This window comes from Barbus barbus (genome assembly GCF_936440315.1).
Source record: "Barbus barbus genome assembly, chromosome: 39".
In the NCBI taxonomy this organism is placed as follows: Eukaryota; Metazoa; Chordata; class Actinopteri; order Cypriniformes; family Cyprinidae; genus Barbus; species Barbus barbus.
Window position 1 is genome coordinate 8,620,345 of NC_136717.1, and position 25,782 is coordinate 8,646,126.

General features: G+C 36.9%; 1 protein-coding gene across 4 annotated transcripts in view; it reads right to left on the reverse strand.

Moving 5' to 3' along the window:
* Positions 1–25,782, reverse strand: part of gramd4a (GRAM domain containing 4a) — a 65,145-nt gene that overhangs the window by 12,907 nt on the left and 26,456 nt on the right. For all 4 annotated transcript variants that reach the window (XM_079398830.1, XM_079398829.1, XM_079398832.1 and 1 more), the window contains 3 exons: positions 5,537–5,657; positions 3,415–3,476; positions 2,246–2,381 (listed from right to left, as the gene is read on the reverse strand). In XM_079398830.1, the coding sequence (XP_079254956.1) occupies positions 2,246–2,381; positions 3,415–3,476; positions 5,537–5,657 (319 nt within the window). The remainder of the gene's footprint in view (positions 1–2,245; positions 2,382–3,414; positions 3,477–5,536; positions 5,658–25,782) is intronic.

Consider the following 25,782-nt stretch of genomic DNA (forward strand, 5'->3'; position numbering starts at 1 on the left):
ATATCTTGCAATTCTGACTTTTTTTCTTGCAATTCTCAGAATTGTGAGATATAAAGTGAGAATTATAAAGTCAGAATTGCGTGATATAAACTCGCAATTGCAAGTTAAAGGTGCCATAGAATGCATTGATACAATATTTTAAATTGTTCTCTGATATCTACATAGAAGGTATGTGGCTTAAATTCTCCAGAAACGGTTTTACATGCGCATTTACAACCCTAGGATTCCTCCCTAGAATGAAATGGTCTGTTATTGGCTTATTTGGAAGGGTCATGAATAATAATATTGAGCTCTGCTCTGATTGGCTGTTTCACAGTGTTTCATTAGCTCATACAGCAGGAAGGAAATACAGCGAGGAAAATATATATTTCAATACTTTCTCTCGAAGATATATCGTCGGGTAATTATACTGTATATAAAATGCGGGCATCAGGGAGCCACTATTAATATGCAGGGCACTGAAACGGCTTTCTACTTTTACTTTCGCTTTCGAGATTCGCGATCGCATGAACTCTGTTTATACTGTGGCAGTACTTACCACACATTTCACAAGATCAGATGCTTGTAAGTGGTGCTCAGGATCTGTACATCATTCATCATCATCCTCAGTCATCTCTCCTTACTCTGTTTATGTGGTAAGTGAAATCTTATGTACTGCAATGTAACAGGCTACCGCTAGCAAGGAGCTAACATGTCCCTTTAGTGGCTCACGTTATTTTATTAGAATGCGTTATTTGCTTTCCATGCCTTTCTGAATACAGATACCAACCCATCCCTACACTTCACGTCCCCTGCACAGCCTGGAACATAACATTTATTTCCATGATCTGCCATTTTCGCTGTTGTCCACGCTTGTTTCTTCACAATACCTGCAGAACTTCTGATGGTTCGGTTGGCGGCTGGCCTCGAACATGGGCGGATATATGCAAATTTTGGGGGCGTAACTCTTAGTGATCCCGACTGTATGATTTGCCTATTTTTCAGTGGCCTTTTTTATTCACGAGATTTACATAAGAAGGGGGAAACAATGGTGTTTGAGGCTCACAGTATGTCATTTCCATATCCAGAACTCTTATTATTCAACTATGCCAAGGTAAAGACAGTTTTCCATTCTATGGCACCTAAGTCCAATTTTGAAGGGGGGGGGGGGGCACTGATATGTTCTCAGAATTGTGAGTTTATATATCACAATTCTGACTTTATAACTCGCAATTGTGAAAAAGTCAGAATTGTGAGTTTATATCTCGTGGCTCTGACTTTATTCCTCAGAATTGTGACTTTATGTCTCACAATTGCAAGTTTATATCTCACAATTATGAGAAAAAAAAGTCAGAATTGCAAGTTTGCATCACACAATTATGAGAAAAGAAGTCAGAATTGTGAGATAAAAAGTCACAATTACCTTTTTTATTTTTTATTCAGTGGCAGAAACGGGCTTCCATAAAGATTTAGGGTTTTGAGATTTTTTTTTTTTTTGTTACCATGTGTATCTTTTATTTTGAAAGTTCAAAATAAAAGTCTATAAACCACAACCCCCCTCAAAAACTTTGTACAAGCAGACAAGGACAGTCTTTAATTTTAAATGCATCAAAAGAATAAAATAAAACAAGTTAAGCTTTAATAATAATTAGTCTGATTAGGTGATAATAGTATGTTCAGTATAATACATAGGACTTTTTTAAAAAGTTGCATTAAACCCAGTATATTCCTCCTACATAAGCCATCTGAGAGAGACATACATTTGGCTTTAGCCCAAAAGAAGGAGGCCAGCTCTTTAAAATTGTCCCAGATCTTAAAAAAGAGGGACAGACTTGAAAAATGTAGGTGATCATTTACAACAACTGTACTTTGTGTATATAACTGACTGATTTGTTGAGAAATGTAAACGTTATTTGTTGTAATGCCATCTAAATATGGCATGTTAAAGTCTTACCCCTCTAAAACATACATACTTTTGACAGAACCAGAAGGGAACATAAGTTTGGACATATGCAAACATTTATTTTGAAAGGCAAATTAATTTTCTGGTGAAAATAAAAGCTCCATGTTATGTCAGTTGATTTAAGTCTTCCCCTTTTGAAAATCTCTTCTCTGCCAATATAGTTGGCTTATTCTGACTAAAAGCATCCTGGCCACAGGGGGGCAGATGTTTACTAGACATAATAGGATCTCTGAGACATAATAATGGATCAGAGAATTTCAGTTTCACAAGATTGACTTCCACAGGTGATCTTTCTTCACTAACCTTTTAGCACTTAGTGGCTCCTCAGCCTCAACCGTGTTCTCCTCGGGCTGGAAGCGAAAATCCTCTATATAAACCCCAAACCGATCATAAAGCCAGCTCTGCAGCCGTGAACACACCGTCTCCTTCTGCTGTTTGTCTACAGAGAGAGATTAGATATGTATTTCATCCAGAGGCCAAACCCAAATCTCTATTAATCTAAATCCTACAGTGGGCGTACTGAGAGAGAGAGAGGATTGTGCTCTACGTTCTCATTTCCTGCCTTAAACAAAAGGGGTTGGTCTGGCCTAGATGGTCTACAAATTTAGACAAGTGCCTAAAATAACAGCTGAAAGCTTCCTGAAGCAGAGATTTCAGAGTCACTATCCTAAACCACAAACCAGCTGGAAAATCCAAAACCCCAATACAGGATTAGAGCCACAATTAAAACTTTAATCCAAATGACTGACAGACAAATAGAAAAGGTGACAATTATGAAATCCTGTTGGAAATTAGGAGATTTGGTTGAGTCCATATGAATTTATGGTCTATTAACAAACCATTAACTACGGCGTTTGCTTCAATAAACTCCTAATTTAATTTAAATTAATAGTTAGTAAGGTAGTTGTTAAATTTAGGTATTGGGTAGGATTAGGATTGAGGATGTAGATTATGGTTTTGCAGAATATGTGCTTTATAAGTACTAATACACAGCCAATATGTTAACAATATGCTAATAAGCAACTTGTTAATAGAGAGAATTGCTCCCTATACTAAAGTGTTACCAAATTTCTGTCACCCTGATATTTGACAGTCTCACTAGGATTTTAAGGCAATTGGGATACAACATTTACCAAATTATGTATGACAAATGTCTGCCTTATCAAAGTATGACACAAGATTTTTGGTATTAAAATAAGAATAAAAATAAGAACTGGCGAGAATGCTAATCTCAAACTGTAATTATTTAAATAAAAAGTGTTATAACAAAGTAATAAGCATAAAAATTGACAGCACACACACATTGGGAAAAACAATTTTTGCTGAAGTCCATGGCAGTTTAAATACATACAATTATGCCTTAAAATTTACTCTTGAGAACTGATCTAAACATTGTAAGGTGTAGAAGTATAGCCATGTAAAAATAAATCATTTTGTTACTTCTAATGTCAAAACAATTAGGGTTGTATTACCTGTGCCGTTAGCTGCAGGTGGCTGCTGTTTCCGTGGAGGCTGAGGTGGAGAATCTTCACACCTTCACCAGGAAACACAAACTATTAACTTTCAATTCAATTCAAACTTTTTTCTCAGACCTAACTCTAATTTTCTGAGCCATTTTTTGCTAATTTTTTAACCAACTTGTGTCAAACTCAGTGGATGTGTAGATCAACTATGGACATGCAATATTTTTGTCTGCATTATGTCTGTCATTCAATGGCCAGAAAAGTGTTGTGTGTGTGGCAGTTTGTGTGTGTGTCCAGGCATTTTTCCCCCAAACAACCTAAGAACTTTAGTTTAAGCTAAAACATAGTATAACCATGTAAACAATATAAAACATTTTGAGGTAAAATCATCAGATTGATGTTCTACACACATTTGCAGGTTAATTATCAGAAACCTCTCCTCAATGTAGCACAGCATACTCCTGTGCAAGCCCAAAATGTGTTGCCAATCAAATCTGAATCAATTAGATGCTGAAATGACATCAGTGGAAAGAACACTCTGTACAGACATATTGCTGTGCACGACTCTCTACATATAGACATCGACTTCCTGCTGAAGGGTCACGGGGGGTGGGATGTAGAGGCTATTTTTATAGCTCAGTGTGGCCAGCCCTCTGTGGTCAGTGCTACTGTGACAGCCAGACCGAGTACAGCACCGGGTCACTGAACAATGCCAACACTTATCAATTTATCACAGATTATAAAGGAAAGTATAAAACTGTTTTAAACAACGTAATACTAAAGTAAAAGTTACATTTAAAAACTTAAGTCAACTGGTGATTACTCAAAACTTTATGCACAGGTCTATTTAATGCTTTGCTGTAGACTTGATTTTGTGAATTTTTAATTACAGGTCATACGAACAACCACACTGTAAAAAAATAAATTACACTTTTTTTCAGTTTTTTTGCAGTGCAGTTAATAATTACAGTAATGTGTGTTCTAACAAGCCTTAAAAACAAATGAATGCATCGATATTAAAATTCTGGTCAATAATAATATAAAACGTATATACTATTTTGTCCATATACTGTAAATTAATTTATTGGTAGCGATTCTAATGTCAATTGATAACTGATATGGTATCAATGTATTGTGCTTCTCTAATACAAATAAGCTGATAATTCAATAATAATGAGTTTGATACGAATTGTTAAGTCTTTTTAAATTCAATTTAAATCTGCAGTCCATAAGTTTTGCCTCTTTGTCGCCATCTCTGTTTGAAAACCTGCAATTGCAGTTATTTGTTCAATTATCTTCCTTGCGTGGGTTGTGCACTGGCACGGCTTCAGCGTGGATGAATCAAATTTTTGGGGGAGTATGTTTGGCTGTCAGTCACCGCACCAGTGTGGATATTCACTATACTTCGGAATCACAGATTCTAGCCCACGTCTTGGAATATAAGACCCAAATAAGAATTTTCACTGGATGTTGTCATCCGAACAGTAAGTAACAAGTCTGACACTTTTGTTCTGACCAACTGAGGAAAAAAGCATTACAATAAATCTAACGATCAGCTAGCTCATATCTCATCAAACTGTGCAAATTATTATTACTGTTGTACTGTTTGTTCTCAAATTGTTCATGTTAACAACATCAGCATTGTGTGACTATATTTATGTAGTGTAGCGTTACATGTAGATTTCAATTTCTGTACAGTCTAATCTCTAATTGTCATACCACTCGAATTTCATATAAAGAAATTATTTTAACCCAAAAATAAATGATTCTTCCTTAGAACTGGTTCTCTGTAAAATACAAAACTTTTGTAATCCCAAACTATCTGTAATCAATTACACATTTAAAACTGGAATTTAACCTAATTTCAATCACTTGTGTTTCATAAACACATAAAACAGTTTTGGATTACAATCTGCCATTAAAATTATAAGTTTAATTATTCCAACTGCTGTGAGAAAAGGCTATTAATGATCCGCCATCTGCAGGATCCTCACATGCGATAGCCTACTAGCCAATTGTGTTGAATGTTTGTGACCTAAAGTTCCTGTGCTCCTCATTCATTGTTTGCCACTTTATGTCAACTCTGTAAAGCTTATTTGTGTTGGTGTCTATATTTGAGTTGGTTTTTCACCTGGTCTTCAGCACATCACTCATCTTCTGTTCCAGGTCAAGTCTTCTGCTGCGTTCTCTCTCCAGCTCCTGCTTTAGGGTGTCCACATTTGTTTCTTCTCGTAGCTTCCGCAGCTCCTCCTCTGAAAGAAAAAATGTTGCAAATGGCCACACACTTTAAGGAACCTTCTATAATGAAGACATTAAAACAAATTATGATATTGTCCAGGATGTATAAGTGTTAACAAGAATTTTTATAAACATTTCTTATCTTACAGTTTTTTGTTTGTTTGTTTGTTTTTTGTATTTAATTTTGTTTGTGTCATTGAAAAAAAAAATTCCCCCCTGTTTAACACTGTGAAGCTGCTTTGTGTATAGTGCAATTTAAATAAAGGAGAAAAAGCATAATAATACCATGGTATACTTTTAAATATCTAGATGTACCATGTAAATAATTTATTAATTTGCATTAATTGTATTTTATTGTATTCTTAGCCATTTTTATTTATTTGGCCCATGAATATGGTAGTCACTTAGTATCACATTATATATCACAGTCATAATGGCTTAGTACAGTTAATAATAATAATAATGATAATTTGAATAGAAAAATGCTACAGTAAAAAAAAACAGTTCATTGGTTAACTGTATGATCCCTTACAATATATGGCTAAAATTAAATTTGAAAATACAAGTAATTTTATATTATTATAAAAAAATTAGCAATTTACAGAGAAAAATTGCATTTATATGTAACTAGCAAGCCAGCACATATAAAATATTTCAACCAATTGCCTACAATATGCTACTTTACTGTCTACTTTACTTTTATCACTTCACACTCTCTTTTTCTCACATGACAAAATGGCTTAAATCAATATTTAATGTCCATTCATTTACTTTTGATAAAAAAGTAGCTAGTAATAAACAGCTTTGTGTAGTAGCTTTGTTATAAACAGGATTACTCAAACTCATTCAGCTATTATCACAAAATAAACCCCACTGATGCTTCAGCTTCACATCCGGGTCAATTTGACATTGCTTTTCTCAATATCTTTCCACTCATCTATTTGCAAAATTTCAGTAATCTAATGCACCGCTGTGAGCCTGCAGCTATGTACTCTACATGGTCTTTGTTCCCAGCTAAGCGTTATAAATATTTGAGTGCTAATATGAGCTCTCATAAAGTGCACCATAAAGGAGAGAATAAGATCTGAATGACCATCAGCACTCTGTAAAACTTTAGTACCTGAACCCTGAGTTCAGAGTGATGGCCATTAGTGGAAGTGCTTCTGTCTGACAGATGGTTTCAGATGAGATGACTGCTGTCAGTTGTACAGAGGTACATCACTAAGCCAGTCAATTAATCTATAGCAATGTTTCTATTAACAGCTTTTAGATTTTCACAAGCCTGGGCTGCCTAATATAGATTCTAACTAGAGTAAAAAGGCCTGGGATCCTGATTTAACCCAGTGGTGTTAGATAAGGTAAGCCTCACAATTACTACTGAGTTACAGCCAACTTAGTGTTGAACTTCGACAAGTAATGATTGTTCTGCATATGTAAACGATATATCAAATCATGGGACTTACTGAGGAGATGTGTGCTATTACTTTTCCAAACAATCTGACCAGCAGTTTTCACCTTGTTGATGATAAAATGGTTAAAAATCATTAAAACTTAAGTATACTTCAGTTTTGATGTGAACACTTTTGTGCATTCACTGGAACACATAGACTTTCAAAATATACTCCATTTAATAGCAAGCACCAACAGGCTATGTGAACTAGAAAGTTTAATCCTTGGTGTCTGTGCTATTTCTCTCCAGAAGTTATGAGCGATAAAAAAGTCAATATACTCAATTAATATAGATTTCTTGTGGTCAAAAGTAGTTTTTTGCTGTACCATTTCCTTAGTTTCCTTGTCAGCTGTGAAACAACGGCCTGTGCAAGTGTTGCCACCTTGCGGACAAACTAATTAGTGCAAAAAATGAAGGCACATATACAAGAAGCTGCCCATAACACCTTAGCAACTGCATAGCAAGATGCTAATAACTACTCAGATCACCTTACTGCATGGCAAGAAACTGCCCATAACAGCTTAGCAACTGCATAGCAAGATGATATCAATTACTCAGAACACCTTAATACATAGCAAGATGCAAATAACCACTCCGAGTGCATCACAATCAGCTCCCTTGATCAGTAGGAGTGCACTGATCAGTGTTTAAGGAGAATAAAAAATAATATCAAAATGAGATTGGTCCTGCCTGTTGTTTATTAATTCCAGCTATGATGTTCTACAATGCTGTCCGTTGACGTTGTACATAGTCATGCTGCCAGAATTCGAGTGATAACAGTCCCAACGTGCAGTTAGCCAGGGAACTTACCAGTGGCCGGACTGATGTACACGATCTACAGATTCACGAGCTAGCGCTAGGGAGCTGATTGAGATGCACTCTCAGAAAACCTTAGCAACTGCATAGCAAGATGTTAACAACTAGCCTTAGCAACTGCATTGCAAGGTGATAACTGCCGAGAACACCTGAGAAACTGCATAGCAAGATGCTAACAACTACCCAGAACACCGTACTGCATAGCAAGATGCTAACCACTCAGAACACCTTAGCAACTGCATAGCAAGATACTAACAACGACCCAGAACACCTTCTCAACTGCATAGCAAGGTGCTAACAGCTACTCAGAATACCTAAGCAGCTGCACTGCAACATGCTAACCACTTAGAACATCTTAGCAACTGCATAGAATGTGCCAACAAACACTGACATCATCTTAGCAACGTTAACATTGCAACACTCTGAAAACCTCCCACAACAACCTAGCATTGTTGCAGTCAGGAAACTGAGTCATAAGAATGAAATTGTTCATGCCAAAAAATCTTGCCGAGTTCTCTTGCCAAAGGATTATTTAGAGTCATTTTAATTTAGCTGATGGCCAAATTACACAATGTGTCTAATCAGCTCCAACTAACATCTTTGGATCTGTCTCCATCATTATAGACTGGCCACACTGAGAACAGACTGATACAACAGCATTCAGTAAATCTGCTCCAGAATCAACATTCTGTCAGCAATTCTCAATGATCGTCACACCTAAAAAAGAATCAGTCTGTTCAGACAGAAAGATCATATATTCCGGCCCTTTGTTTTCTTACTCGAAGGCTGAATCATTCGTTTGTCTGTCATCAGTCTGTTATGAACTCCAGTAGGCCATATGGAAATGTCCTTGGTAACTGAACATTGGGAAAACAAACTGTACGATATAGAAATATACACCCAGCAGCTTCAACTGAAGTGTAAGTGTATGACTAGTACTATAGCTATAAGCAGACTATGAGTAATAGCTGTCATTTTTATTGCAATAGTAATTTATTTAAAGATGCACTATGCATAATTTCTCCAAAAATCTTCTGTCTCTTGCTCTTGACAGAAATTTAACTTGACAGATTACTAGACATTGTAATTATGTTGCACACAAAATGTAATTATTTAGCCCTCAAATATTTACCCCCAATGTTGGTCATTTAATGAGAACATTTAAAAATAATTCCCTCATCATTTACTGATTTTTAGAAAAACAGTCCATCAATGAACCTGCTTATTATTAACAATGAACCTGTCAAATGTACCAGCCTATTGTGCGTAACAGGATGTTTAGTGCAACATTTAACCGGGATAATAGCCGGGTCACAGCATATCCTTGTCTAACATGGACCAAAATGTTGGCAGATAGTCACCACCCAGTGTTTAAAAAAACTAGTGAGTTGCCTCGCTGTATACAGTTTACATAAGCACTCAGCAGCTAGCTTAGCCAGCATCCTAAAACAACTGGAAAAGGTTTTTAAAATCTAAATTTACAACGTTCTTCAACAGCCTTGAACTTTGACTGTATTAACAATATAGAAATGCTTCTAGTTACTTATTGTTTAATTACAGCACCGAGTATAAATTAGCAACAGTTTCTTGTAAGATAAGCAATATGAAGCCAGTCATGGTAAGAATTCTGGGAAGGTAATGAAATATATAAGCCACTCTGTCTCTTTTTTGTTCTCCCTCTCCCAACACATTTGCAATGTGCCTCATGATCTCTCTCCATGTCAGTAGATTCTCATCACCCCCGCAGACAGACAGGAGTCGCCATCAGGCACCAATAACTGAAGTGGAGCAATCTACTAAAGTGCTGATAGTTCTCAATCCTGCACAACAGAGCCATTTCAGAATGACCACACAAACACTAGACAGACAAACAGAGATAAGAGTCATTCTGTCTGGTGTGTTTTATGAGTACACACTGCATTTTAGTCAGACTCTGGAGATTAAACTAAACATTTATTCTGTTTTAATGCATTATGAATTGGCTGAAATTTGATAGAATATATACTTACAAAATGGATGTGACTGTACCAAGGTACAGTAATGATATCATGGTAATAAAATGGAAATTGTGCCATCATTTATTTGCTCTCACATCGTTCCAAACCCATAAGACTTTCATTCATCTTCAGAACACAAATGAAGATATTTTTTAATAAAACCTGAGAGACTTGTGGTTTCAAGCTTCAAAGACAGGCATGCACTAATATGTGACCCTGGACCACAAAACCAGTCATAAGTGTCAATTTTTCAAAATTGAGATGCATACATCATATGAAAGCTGAATAAATAAGCTTTCTATTGATTTGTGGTTTGGTAGGATAGGACAATATTTGGCTGAGATACAACTATTTGAAAATCTGAAGGTGCAAAAAAATCTAAATAATCGCCTTAAAGTTGTCCAAATGAAGTTCTTAGCAATGCATATTACTAATCAAAAATTAAGTTTTAATATATTTACGGTAGGAAATTTACAAAATATATTTATGGAACATGATCTTTACTTAATATCCTAATGATTTTTGACATAAAAGAAAAATTGATCATTTTGACCCATATAATGTATTTTTGGCTATTGCTTACAAATATTTCCCAGCGACTTAAGACTGCTTTTGTAGTGCAGGGTCACATATGAACATGCATTAGAGAGCTATGCAAAAGTGAAGATATTTTAAGAATATTTAGTTTTGTTTCGTTTTTTCGCACCCACAATTTGAATCAAAACATTAGAGTCACATGGTTTGTTTTTATAGTGAATTGCTGCCATTTTTGGAGCCTTTATGACCTTAATGGATGGACATAAATCACTGCAAAGAATAACAAAAGACTTATTGGATTAGAACAACATAAAGGTGAGTAAATGACGACAACATTTTCATTTTTGAGTGAACTACCTCTTAAATATGAGTATGATACTTCATAGAATAGCCTTGTATTATATGTTCAAAAGCATGATTCGCTGAGCTTCAAGTGCATCACTTTCTTTTTTCATAACTTTGAATGTGATGTACTGTAAGATAAGTCTGTGCACTCATATAAAATGTGACATGACTTTATAAAACTAGGCCAAGGAAAACTGAACTTCATGATAACTGGCACATCTTTTAATTATTATTTTAATGGAAGTTAACATATTGCATTGGTAAATGCAGTTGTTTAGGCATTCAATATGAACGATATGCATTCATGTAATGTAATCCCATCATGTAAACCAGATGCAAATGGTGCAACACACCATAAAAGGTATCTGTCAAGGTTAATCAGAGTTTTTGTCCTAGCCAGCCATGATAACAATATGTGACAAGTGACAGGAAATGATATATTAGAAATGGTTTCTATTTCTGCAGCTTTGCATCTGGACAAGACAAACTGTATGTCCAAGATGATAATCTGAGGCACTGATTATGTGCATTGTCTAGTCTTAAAAGGTATAATCTTAATTAAAATGTCATTGTGCATAACTATAAGCCATAATGAAAGCTTCAATGGCTAATTTACCTCGGATCTTGAAAATAAATGAAAGGAAACGAAGTGCTTGTTACTGGAATCTAATAGCATTGCTTTTATTTAGTACACAGTGTCAAGTGCATATGTGCATATAGTAGCGTCTCTATAATACCATAATGTCTGTTATTATCTCTTAGCAATCTGGAAGCAGTGCACTTAAATTGCATTTAATAAAAAACATATAACTAAGAAGCACTATACATGTTTGCAGCATTTTCAGTATCTTCTAAGAAAATGTCATCATTCCTCTCACCAATATATTAGATATATTTACATGCAGTAAACAAACAATATTTCCCTAAAATAAAGGGAATGAGAATCAGAGCACTGTGATGAATTCATAGCCACATACACACAAGCTAATTCCATCTCCACACGTTCAGACCTTATAAAATATTCAGGAGCTCTCAGAGCTGTTACACACACACTCAAACCGGACTAGCCGTGTGAGGCTGCGAGGTCATTTTATGTATCCATCCCCATCCATCTGTCCCTGAATAAAACCTCATTGACTTCCTCTGCTAATGGTTTCACACTGGAACATTATGAGTGTTGGCAGAACAACACAAAGACACACTGCAAATGACTTTGAGAGCTCCCTGACAGTGTCTATATTATTTTCAAACATTTGAATATAAAAGCAATTACACAAAGACTTAACTGTGGGAAAAAAAAGTGACATTCTCAGGCCGACCCATTTATATCCCGGTGGTGGATCCTGACATAGGCGATACCGGATTGCGCCCACTCTCAGTTCTGCTCGGCACTTTAATTGAAATTGTTTCCTTACGAATAACTTTCTAAGCAGCTCCATGAGCTATTTCTCTCTCCCTGCAGCCGACCGCCTCATCTAGCTTCTACTGCCGTCTGTGCAAACCAAACATAGTGAGCGATGGATGTTATATTAATATTCATGTACAGCACAGGTTGAGTTAATAAAATCAGTACAATTATGAAACAAATGCAAATAAAAGCGTCCAGTTACTTCTATTTTTGATAAACCTTCTTTTTTTTCTGGGATTCAAACATGGCTTTTTGATTCCGGTCCAAGTCTCTGATTTCTTGACAAAAGAACTCTTTGTGTGATTAATCTTTTTTACTACTTGTGATTTGTGTGTGTGTGTGTTCGTGTGTGAGACGCAATGCAACACAGCTATAAGGCGCAACAACAAATCACAGCCAATCAAAAAAGCATTTGGGTGGACTCTCTCTGCAAGCACTTTTCACATTTGCAGTTACATTAATTAAAAAAATAATAAATAATAATAATAACAATAACACTGCTGTCTTTGTAGGCTGGCATTATCTGCAGTTGGGTTGTGCTGCGTTGAGTAGGTCCTGGCCTGTTGTTGAGTTCCAGCCCATCTCTGAATATCATCAGCATACTGTAAAGTATGATTTAAAGCATATTTCTGTCAAGAAACGCCCACTTACACAGGAAAAACACTGTTCGGCCAACATGTAAAGAGAGCAGCTACTCAAATTGATGATGCCATCAATTTCCCAAAGAAGAGGAAGAGCTATCAAACACAACCTAACAAAGTTCGCAAGCGGTCACTTGTAGGTTGCTGGTCTTAGGAAGCTTACATGTGCTCTTACTAAGCATGGCAACAATTCAAGTAAACCTATTAAGAGCACAGCAGAGATGAATGACCCTGGCCTGGAGAAATACTAACAACACAGCTAACACCGCTAACAAGCTCCCTTGTTAGCTCAGAACGAATGTTCTACTAACGCTATCAATTCCTCCGTCGTTCGTTCTCTGCTTGTGTAATTAGCATTGACCAGTGGCCTGGTTTGCTGTTCTGTTATACTGTCACACTTCATTGCATCATGGGACTATAGCTGTGGGCAAGGCCTGTTTTAGAGTTGTCACAACACACCATCAAACTCTCAGCCAGCGTTTTAATGTGTGGATGCCACAGGACAATCAATTATCCTAAATACTACACCTTTAAAAAGCAATGGAAGCTAAATACCACTCCAGATATAGAATTAGTAATACAGATTTGAGTATTTAAAGAAACAGTACATCCAAAAATAAAAATTCAGTTAGTTAATCATCGTTCTAAACTTCTTTTGAGTTTCTTTCTTCAGAGAAATCCTAAGAGGGAATTTGCATTGCATTGCTGGCCTTTCATTTAATTTGAATGAATTTTCAAAGCACTATAAATATCTCTTAGAATTAATCCATATAACTTGTACACAAAATACCAGGTCTGTGGTATTTGATAGGTTTATGTGAGAAAAAAGATCGAAATTTAAGTTGTTATTCAAACTGGTCTGAATGTTTTATCCACAAATCAGCTCATTGGCTCAAGGAAGATTATCAGTGAAAACTTACATTTCAGTCTATCTTTCACAAATAAATTCACAAGGCATGTGCTTATTTATTTATTTATTTTTGTTCATTGTTTATGCTTGAAAGCCTCGGTCTCCATTCATTGTAATTGCATGGAAAAGAGCAGCCAGCACAGTCGTCAGAATTTCTCCTTAGACATGAGGGTAAATTATGACAGAATTTTCATCTTTCAGCAAGAATAAGGGGATCAAGAACTTGGCTAAAATAATGTTAGCCACTTACTTAGGCTGAGGTTACCTTTAAGGTCACCTGTGATTCCATCGCAGAAGAACTCCATATCTGAGAGAAAAGGCCTCTATGCATTAAGACCTCATGTCCAATCAAAGTACAGTAGCTTTTAGTTATCAAGCACCCAGTGATTTTCTAATTCAACAAACAAAAGTCTCCTTGAAGTTTGTCTTGTTGCAACTTGGTGCAACAAATACTTGTGGCCAGTTTGCCTGTTGGGAACTAGTCCAAATGGCAGGAAATGTAGGATCCAGAAGCTGGCATCCAATAGATTATGTAGGTTTTGTATCCACTACTGCCTACTACAACCCTTGACAACAATCATAAAATGCAGCTCAGTAGACTGCATCTAAAACCTTGTGGGTGGATTAAGCACCTAGAGGAAAACTACTGTTCCTTAGTGTTTGAGATGAAACAAAAGCTCTATTCACCAGAGAAAGCCAGTGGCCCATTCTGGCACTTTTTCCCATTCTGTAAGGTCTTTTTCACAAAGAAATAGAGCCATGTACTAACACAATAAAGGCAATACAGTGACGTTTCTAAACTAAACATGGTCATTTAATGCGGTCCAAACATTTGCATAACTCAGGTTAAGTAATGCTGACCAGGCTGTTGTTAAAAATGGATCCATTTGAATTTTTTCCATTGATAATTTGCATGCTCAAATAGTTTGGTATATCTTTATTAAAACCAGTCAATACTGGACACCTATCAGGACAGTGTTGCCGTCACAAACATGCTCAGTTAGTTTCTGTTTTTTTTCTGCATTTCCAGACCAGCATCCTGTTTCTAATAAACTTCCTGAGGTGTACCTCATCTGTCTGTGTGTACACAGGAAATGGTTACTTCCTGTACCTTCCTGTAAGGCAGGAGATCCAGCTACAATTCTTTTAACCAAACACCAATAACCATATCAATCATTTTATACTTTGATATCACCAAAATATATAATCATCAGATAGAACAGGATGAATATTGCTTTTTTTGTGCTCCATTATTTTACTAAGCAAAGCTCAAATCCAATCCAATCCAATCCAAAAATCTTGTGGTTTTGGTGTAGACTTCGAAAGACCATCATGGGGGGTGGGGGTCAAAAAGGCAACTGAGCCACTTTAAGAAGTCTCCATGACTTTTATATAAATTTGCACAAAAAAAGGAAAGAATAAAATAAAAATGGTGTTGGATAAACAGGTCTTGATTTGGGTTTTGGTGTTGAATCTTGACATTTGGGATCTTGCCTATGTCTGGCTCTCAGGGTGTCTGATAATTACTTTGGGTCTTGGTCTAATGGGGTCTGGTATTGGTCTGAATATGGTGTTTGGAAGATTGGTATTGGCCTTGGACTTAGGAGGTCTATTATTGATTTGTTATTGTCAGAGTCTTGCGGGAGGGCCATTTATTGTTGTGGGACTGGGCTTTGGGGAAGACTGGTATTCATCTGGATCTGATATTGGTCTGGGTTTTAGCGGCCTCTAGAGTCTGGAATAGGCTTAGTCTTAAGGGGACTGGTACTGGAGTGACTTTGAGCCTTAAGGGATTTATATAATAATAATAATTAGTTATATTTATATAGCGCTTTTTGGGTACTCAGAAAAGGGGGGGGGGGGGGGGGTCTCCTCAACCACCACCAATGTGCAGCATCCACCTGGATGATGCGACGGCAGCCATATTGCGCCAGAACGCCCACCACACACCAGCTTGTTGGTGGAGAGGAGACAGAGTGATGAAGCCAATCAGTGTATGGGGATGATTAGGAGGCCACGATGGTCAGAAGCCAATGGGGAAATTTGGGATTTTTAATGACCAAAGAGAGTCAGGACCTCGGTTTAACATCTCATCCGAAGGACGGGTACTGGTTTGGGCCTTAAGGGATCTGGTATAGGTTTGGGCCTTAGGGAATCTGGTATTTGTCTAGGTCTTTAGAGAGTTTTAGTAATAGTATGAGTATTTGGGAGTCTCGAATTTGTCATAGCCTGAGGAGGTCTGGTATTGAAGTGGCTCTGGGACTTCAGGAGCCATCGAGAGTATTAGGTATTAATTTAGGTCTTTTAGGAGTTGGTCCCATTTTATATTATTTGGCCTTAACTACTATGTACTTACATCAAAAATAAGTACAATATACTTACTGTGTTCACATTGTATTGGAAAACACTTCTGCTGCTATTGAGGTGGGATAAGGGTAAGTTAGGGACAGGTTTGGTGGTATGGGTTAAGGGGCAAGAGTCGGGTCAACAGTGTAACTATAAATGTAATTACAGAAATTAATTACACATGTAATTACATGCAGGCATTTTCAAAATATATGAAGAATGTAAAAACATGTATATACACAATACATAGTACATAGTAGTTATAAGGCTACTTAAGGCGAGACACGGCAGGCAAAAACATCGTTTTTTTTTTATTGGTCAATTTTGAGATTTTTGGATATTTGTCTTCAATAACATGTCTTCTTTTAGACTTGTGGTGAAAAAAAGTCCGAAATACACATTTAGGTCTTTATTTTACTGCACTTTGTCTGTTTGCGTCTGTAGATTTCTCATAAATTCAACAAAAGTTGGCGTTCTAAATCAACATGCTGCTCCGCGATCTCTGCCTGTACCCAGTCATCACGTATACTGCTGGAAAGCTCTCTCTCTTCTCTACAATGCTGTCGGATCCAAATATGGTCATTTCCTTTCTATCAGCAACCAATCGTGAAAGTAAAAGAGGGGATTTAACTCTAAATGCGCAATCTCATTGGCTGAAGACAATTTCTGACGACGTGATTCGTTCAGAATCGTCACATGACATGGTATGCGTTGACGCTTCCTTGTTTGGTTAAGCTTTCCGCGGGATCTTTTGAGTGAATTAATGAAAATGACTTCGCGTCAATCATCGAAAAGAGTACAGCAGTTGTCACTTGCAAGGGGGAAAAGGAAAATTAGTGATGGATTACCCAGTGAAATGCCCTCGGGAAGCGCATCTGAACGTAAGCTGTCGATGGGAGGTTTAGAATTTCTAATGTCAGAAATAGCCCAATACGTGTGGCTGTTACCACCTTCTAACATAACATTACTGTAACAATATTTGTTTTGTATGGATGAAATATTTATTTATAAGATTTATAAGAATAGAATAAAGTGCCATCTCATTCATTATGTTGTGTTGCGGTGGTCAGTTTTACTTTTACAGTACAAATTTCTGTGTGCTGTATCTATAAAAACAAAACAAATGAACAGTTATTGATACAATACACATTTCATTTTAGCGGCAGAAATTGAGAGAGGTCTTGAGTCACTTCACAGGACCAGGGAGCAGGTCAGGCAGGCCTATGCAGATATTGATGCAGATGTGGCAGAGTTGCTGAGAGAGGATGCAGATGCGGTGATAGATATCAGTGTGTCTTTTGATGGCACTTGGCAGAAAAGAGGGTTCACATCACACTATGGGATCGGGGTGTGCATCGATATTTTTACGGGACTGGTGATCGACTTTGAGGTTCTATCCTCCTATTGCCATGCTTGTGCCCTTAAAGAAGCTGCCAGGCATGAGGGAAAGATTACAGATGAGGAAATTGACAGCTGGAGAGAAACGCATGACTGTGCACAAAATTTTAGGGGCTCAAGCAAGGCTATGGAGCAGGAGGCAGCGAAGAGGATGCGGGCCAGGTCTGTGAGTCGCCACCAGCTGAGATACATTCAGATGCTGTCAGATGGGGACAGTGCTGCATTCAGGGAGGTGGTATCCCTCAACCCATACCCTGGGCATGAGGTAGTAAAATTAGAATGCATCAACCATGCCCATAAGCATATGGGCACAGCACTACGAAAATTAAGTGTTGAACGCAAATTGGGGGGGAAGGGTCTGGGAAAATTAACGGCCAAAAAATGTAAAACATTACAAAATTATTACAGGGGGGCAATTTTAAATAACCAGGGTTCCATAGAGAAAATGAAAATTGAGATCTGGGCTGGTCTCCTCCATAGCATGTCCTGTGACGAAGTCCCCTTGCACACCAGGTGCTACCTGTCCTGGTGTTGGAATAGGAGAGCGGAGGAAAATGGAGAAACTCCAGAGAGCCACAGGCTCCATGCAGGAAACTTTTTGTCTCGGGAGGTGGGGCAGAAGCTGATACCTGTATATCACCGCATGTCAAGTGACAGCCTGCTGCAGCGCATGCAGCATGGTGCCACTCAAAATGCGAATGAGTGCCTCAACTCCGTCATTTGGGCCCGCTGTCCAAAAACAGTGTTTGTAGGTAAGAGTAGAGTTGAGGCAGCTGCAAGTATGGCCATTTCAACTTTTAATGAGGGGGCCTCTGCCATGCTTGCCATTATGGATAAGCTTTGGCTGGAAAGCACTGTCGTTACCGTCACCACCATCAGGGAAACCGACATGCTGAGGATCACAAAAGCCGAATCCATCCGGTCTGAGAGTGTAAAACGTTGCAGAAAGACTCTGAGCACAGCTAAAAAGCTGAAAAGGCATCAGCAAGAGAGGGGTGAGGGGCCTACATATGGTGCAGGCATGGAGAGCTAGGCTTTCAACCCTCATGGGTGAACTTTGTGTTCCGATGGACATAGATGACTAGAGTTGCAGTTCTGATGATAAGTTTGTGTCTGTATTTGTGCTTCTCTGTGGTTAGTTGAAGGTCTTATTTGGCAATGTTGTTTTATTCAGTTGTCATTGTTCATGGTCTACATTGTTATAAACAATTACTTGGCCAGTTGTTTTGCTTGTTAGCAATGTTTTCATATAAAAATGTGTGGATTTTTACAATATAAATCTTTAAAGCCGTTTTCTCAAAATGACTTTTTTCTCATACTCCAAGTCCGAAATCTCCACTTCAGTAGCACCTATATACACCAAACCTTCCAGTCTTGTACCTAGTTATATTATGAAGACAATTACAGAGGGATTTGTAAATATATTATTCCTATCCTGATTTATATAACATTTTATTCCAAAAAACATGGCGAAAATACATTTTTTAAGGCTATTGACAGTATATTCTGATTTACAGGATAACAAAAGTAGATATCCATAAATCCCTCTGTAATTTTTTTCCCATCTAATATGTGAACACAATGAAAAAATAATTTTGAACCTGGCTTTATCCAATTCTGAGATTTCGTTTTTTAAAATATATGCAAATTAGCGCATATTTAATTAGATAATGCCTAATTTGCATATTTAAACATAAAATTACAGAAACTTTGTAATACATTTTTTTCTCATCTTAATGTAGGTAATCAACTGGGAAAGTTTCATGGTGATATCTGCTAGTTAAAATTTTTACCCTATTCACCTGTAGTGTCTCGCCTTAATATAAAGTAGGACCTAAGAGTTTGACATTGTTTTGAGTCTACTAGGGACTCTGTTATTGGTCTAAGTTTTAGGGGGTCTGGCACTTGAATACTTTATAGATTGATATTGAGACATTATCCATTATTAAGTTTGAGGAGATCATTATTAATTTAAATTTTTAATGCCAAAGCAACGATATTCCAGTAAACTATAATAAATGGTTGAGTGGACTATTCTGTCATTATCTTTAATTATTCATGGTGAGATCTTTAAGACACTGTTCTTGGTTTTGCAAGCCTAGGGTTGAGACATGGTTGGCGTGTTGTTGTACTGTGATGTGTGCTGCCTTTCACAGCAGTGAACCTCTCGTTTCTCTGAGAGGAAACATAAGCTTTCTCTCTCTGAGTCAGCGGCAGCCTTTCAGAGCAACAATAAACCCCTAACTGAATGCCGCTGTCGCATGGTAACCTGCCTGAAAGGAAGAGAAAGCGGAGGAGAGGGTGTGGGTGTAGTAAATAAGAGACAGTCTCTCAGAGTTTAGGAGGAACAAAATTGGAGGAGTACTGAGGGAAATGACATTGGCACGTTGTTTCTGTATATAGCAGCAAACCCCAGCAGGATGAGGCCATCTGAACCACCATTTATCATTATAATGAGGGGCTCTTCCAGGGGGGCAAATTACCAAGACTACTGAGTTTTTAGAGGTATAATGAAAGTCATTTTCATATATTAATCTCTTTTAACATCCTCATTTTCTCTTTCTGCTGTTTTATTCTCTTCTGTCTATCTAGTCTCTGTGTAAAGAGCTCTGGATCAATGTTGGCCCACTCACTGGCCTAATTCTGTCCCGCTCTTCAGCTGATATTTTACAGGCTGTCACAGTTCCTGCCAGCGGCACCACTGTCATACTAATTATAAGTCAAGGCCACAATGAAGAGACAAATCTGACAAGCAACCAATGGTGCTTTATCACTTTGAAGTTTATGAAGAGAAAATTACATTTTTACATTTCTAAAGATATGTGAGAGGTGTTTGCCCCTAAAACTAGCCACCATGATTATGCTGGGCAATTGACAGGTTTTGGTTTGTAGTTGTTAAAGTGCAAATTTTGTGAAATTATGCTAGTGCATTGTTACGTGGTTGCTAGGGATTATTCATATTCTGAAACCGACATGTGATTTGGGTCCCTCTTTCAGTTTAATCCATTTTATTGTCTGCAAGGTGAAAACTGTAAGTCAAACTGAGCACTTCTCATCAACGTCTGCAGCACAAATAATGCTAAGCAAATTATATGTTGAAGTTTATTACTTTTTTTGGTCAAATCACTAATGATAATTGTAAGCAATAGTAATAGAGTGCAACAGTCGCGCAAAAACACCATTCATTTTCTCCACAGGGAAATTGATTTTTAACGATAAACCTTTAGACCTACCTAGCTATGTGAGCTATGAGGCTGTTAGTTGATGGTACTGGCTTCTATTTAAGCCGCCAGCCTGCTTTACTTCAATTTATTTTTGAAATAATCATGTTTCACAGTGTAATTATTGGTGAAAAACTACATGATGCATGATGCAAAAATCCCACCAATCAGAGTCAAAACAAGAATAATTTGCTAAAAACGTTCTTTAGCTCTGTATGCTTCCATTGAGCACTGCAAATGACGTACTCAAGTCAGCCTCCCAACATTTTATAATGAATTGCTTTATATTTCTCTGTCATTTTTTATTAGATTTCATTTGCAATGTTTCATGGGATCCTAGTTATTTCCCTCATTAAAGCTGTGAAGTATGCAGTCTTGCATTTTAGTTATATATTTATTTATTTATTACAATGTTCAAATATTTGTTTGCTTCAAATTCAAATTTGTAATGTTATGCTTCACCTTGTGACTGATTGGCTTGGTTCATGGCAAGTTTATTTATATAGCACATTTCATACACAATGGTAATTCAAAGTGCTTTACATGAAAGAAAGTAAAATAGTCATAAAAAAAATATCTGACCTATTCGCTAAAACTCGGTAGGAATTTAGAGTTGGTAGAGCAATTCACGACTAGATCCTCCCTTCTAGCGTCTCACATTCTCTGTATTTATACCTTCAAATGCACTAATTGCCTATAGGGCTCTTAAGGCCTTAGAGAATGCATTTTGTCCCCCCCAGACTGTGCACATCTCTCAATCTATAGATGTGCACTCGTACACCTTTAAATTTACAAGTGTACCTAAATTATGACACCAGTTTTCTTCTGCTGGTGTCCCTCACTCACGTCTGAGTGAGTCCATCGCTCTCCCCCTCCCGCACTCCCTCTGCTTACAGACAGTCCCTAACCAGAAACCAAACAAATAGAACTATTGAAACTAATGACTATGAATTTCTTTACTGATAAAATAGATAACATCAGACATACAATATCAAATGTAGATTCTACTGCGTCTAGTATTTCAGCTTCATTCATCGCACCCAAAGAAAAACTGCACTGCTTTACAACTATAGGACAGGAAGAGCTAAATAAACTTATCAGTGCATCTAAACCAACAACATGTTTATTAGATCCTGTACCCACTAAACTACTGAAAGAGTTGTTACCTGTAGCAGAAGAACTGCTTCTCAATATTATTAACTCGTCGTTATCTTTAGGTCACGTCCCAAAACCCTTCAAGCTGGCGGTTATTAAGCCTCTTATTAAGAAACCACAACTAGATTCTAATGAACTGGCAAATTACAGACCCATTTCAAATCTTCCGTTTATGTCTAAAATTTTTTAAAAAGTTGTGTCTGCTCAATTGCGTTCCTACTTGCAAAAAAAATTATCTGTATGAAGAATTTCAGTCAGGTTTCATGCCTCACCATAGTACAGAAACTACACTTGTTAAAATTACAAATGACTTGCTTCTTGCTTCAGACCAAGGCTGCATCTCATTGCTATTATTACTTGATCTTAGTGCTGCGTTCGACACTATAGACCATGACATACTCATAGATCGATTACAAAACTATACTGGTATTCACGGGCAGGCTTTAAGATGGTTTAGATTCTACCTGTCCGATTGCTACCACTTTGTTCATTTAAATGGGGAGTCATCTCAATTATCACCAGTAAAGTATGGAGTACCACAAGGATCTGTCCTAGGTCCTCTGCTATTTTCAATATACATGTTGCCTCTTGGTAATATTATTAGAAAATATGGGATTAGTTTTCATTGTTATGCTGATGATACTCAATTATATATCTCAACAAGACCAGATGAAACTTCTCAACTATCTAAGCTAATAGATTGTGTAAAAAATGTAAAAGATTGGATGACCAATAATTTCCTCCTATTAAATTCAGATAAGACTTATTGGACCAAAAAGCAGTACACAGAATATCTTGGATTACAATTTGCAACTAGACGGATGTACTGTTACGTCCTCTAAAGTAAAAAACCTGGGTATTATATTAGACAGCAACTTGTCCTTTGAAAATCATATTTCCCATGTTACAAAAACAGCATTCTTCCATCTTAGAAACATTGCCAAGCTTCGAAACATGCTACCTGTTTCTGATGCAGAAAAGCAAGTTCATGCATTCATGACCTCTAGACTGGACTATTGTAATGCACTGCTAGGTGGTTGTCCTGCATCTTCAATAAACAAGCTACAGATAGTCCAAAATGCAGCGGCTAGAGTTCTTACCAGGTCAAGAAAATATGATCATATTACCCCAATTTTACAGTCTCTGCACTGGCTACCTATTCAGTTCCGTATCATTTACAAAATATTATTACTTGCCTAAAAGGCCCTAAATGGTTTAGCTCCTGCGTACCTAACCTGTCTTCTACCACGCTACAATCCAACCCGCTCCCTAAGGTCGCAAAACTCTTTGGTAGTACCTAGGATAGCAAAGTCCACTAAAGGAGGTAGAGCTTTTTCACATTTGGCTCCCAAACCCTGGAATAGCCTTCCTGATAACGTTCGGGGTTCAGACACACTCTCTCTGTTTAAATCTAGATTAAAGACACATCTCTTTAGCCAAGCATTCACATAATGCATCTTATAATCTTGTACTGCAGTTATATCTGATCAAATGTACATTATTATTATTCTTTAGCTTGGGTTGAACAAATCATTTTTGCTTAAATGGAACAGCAGCTATGCTAATTATGTCTCTATTTGTTTCTCTGTTTCTCTATTTGTTTTCTAGGAATTAAAGAAGCTTCAGTCTGGATCCAACCCTTAAATGATCTGAGATGACCGAACACCTGAGAAAAGATAATGCCAACCCCTCAGAGGACCTCAGAGGATGCTAATGCTCAGGCAACATACAGAATTACCAGATTTTGCCATAAGTTAAATATATTAAGGTTCTGCAATATATAAATATATTGTGGAACTTAATTTCCTGTAGAGCTGCTTTGCAACGATTTGTATCGTAAAAAGCGCTATACAAATAAACTTGAACTCCTAATTTAAACTGATTAACCAACACACTTGTCTTTCTTATTTATGCAGTTTTGACCTAAGTCACAGCAGACCCAGTCCATCTATGAGGAATGTACGCTGTCAAACATACACAACTATTAGCCAATCACAGCAGTGGGCGTTTACCTCCGAGTAAAAAAAAAAAAAATCAAAGAAACAAAGAAAAACAAAGGCAGTTCCTGATCCCTTTAATCAATTTTGGCAAAAACTATAAATGATGTGTATGCCCTGTTCCAATTTCTTTCTGGAAACCTAACAAAACATGATGTCTACTGCGGGGAGGGAGGAAAGGTAAATACAAGACAGAAAACATGGGATAAAAATAACAGTATAGAGAATAGCTAATTTAGAGTCTGGTGTTAAACTGGGAGATTGAGAGTAAATAATGCAGGAAAAGGAATCCTTAGCTCTGATGTGTATTCATTAGGAACTGTTATGTAACATTTATTCCCACACATGTGTTATGAATATTGTGAACGGTAGTTTTTAAAACCGAGGCCTCAGATAAATCATGGTTGGTTTTCTGGCATTGCATGGTTTTCTTTGTGTCCCAGACAATTGGGATTTCATGCACTTAGAAACAAGAATATAAATCTAAACAGTGTGCAGTTAAGATAAATATTTCAAATCTGAAGCTTAGCATTCAGCTTTAAATGTAGTCAATTTTCACATAATATAGCTTAAAATTAAATGTCTGATTTATATGGTTGAATCAGCATTTTCATGTATGGCTTTTGTTTGTGTTAGGTATTTGCTGCCAGAGAGAAGGCGATGAACTTTTCATCTCTTAATCTCATTTCTTAACCCTAATGGACATGGACACTATGGACACTACAGCAGACACACACACACATGCTGCCATGCCTCAATAAAGACTATAAATCACATCAGAAGCCAAGGTAAAGTGAGGTTCAATAGTCTAACACCACATTGAATCTAAGCTCCAAAATGTAATGTAAACCTCTTTGTAGGCCACTAATCAAATAAGCAAATTTGTGAGACATACTAAATAATAAGACCTTCTGAAATTCATGAATATTACCGGTTTTCTTTTTACTGTTGATAATATAAGATGTATAAAACGTACTACATTAGAAACAAATTAAATAGAAACCTTATTTATTAGTGGTCTCAGACTTGTGGTTCTATTCTATAACCTCACTGTAGTACACACATTGTGGCTTGCAATCTCAAAATACAGAATTATTTTCTAATATAAAGCAACAGTTACTTGATACTGAGAAAAGTAATAATGTATAGTAATGTTTTGAGTATAGGACTTAGACATTACATTATTTATCATTATCATTATTAGTATTTATCATACAAATGTAAGAAAAAAAGTATATACAAATCAATTGAATTTGTAGACATATTTTGGACTAATTTTGAAAATAATGCAACAAATGAAGCCATAATCCCCATTCCAAAAAAAAAAAAAAAATCATATCATATTTAAACTTAATTGTGTTATGTATATATCTAAGTTCTAGAAAAATACTGAAACAATAAGTTGAACAGGAAATGTCTGTGATGTCAGCACAACTACTCTGCAATGACTTATAATGTTGTGTTAAATGGGTCAGAGCTATAAGACGGGAACACACGGGATAAACACACACACACTTAAAAATAGACTCTCAATCATATGTGGGAATTGATGTCAGCGGTGGGGGATCATACTCAGCGTCTGTTCCACACACACTCCCAGGAGCATAGAATTAGGAGGGGGACGCCAGGGACACGTCCCTACCAATATCCAGCAAGTACCAAATTGACCCTAGCAATAATTTTGATAAAAAAAAATGTAATATATATATGTATTATATAATATATATCAGTTCAGTTCAGTATGTATACAGAGTAAGAATAGGTTGCACACCAGAAGAGAAGTGCAGCCGCATTTAGAACAACTCACAGGTATGTTCACAGCAGTCCAAAACAGTTCAAATAAAAGTTTGCTTCAGGAATTAACAAAGTTGTGTCAATGAGTTTAAAATACGGTGTTTGACAAAACAGAGCAAATGGA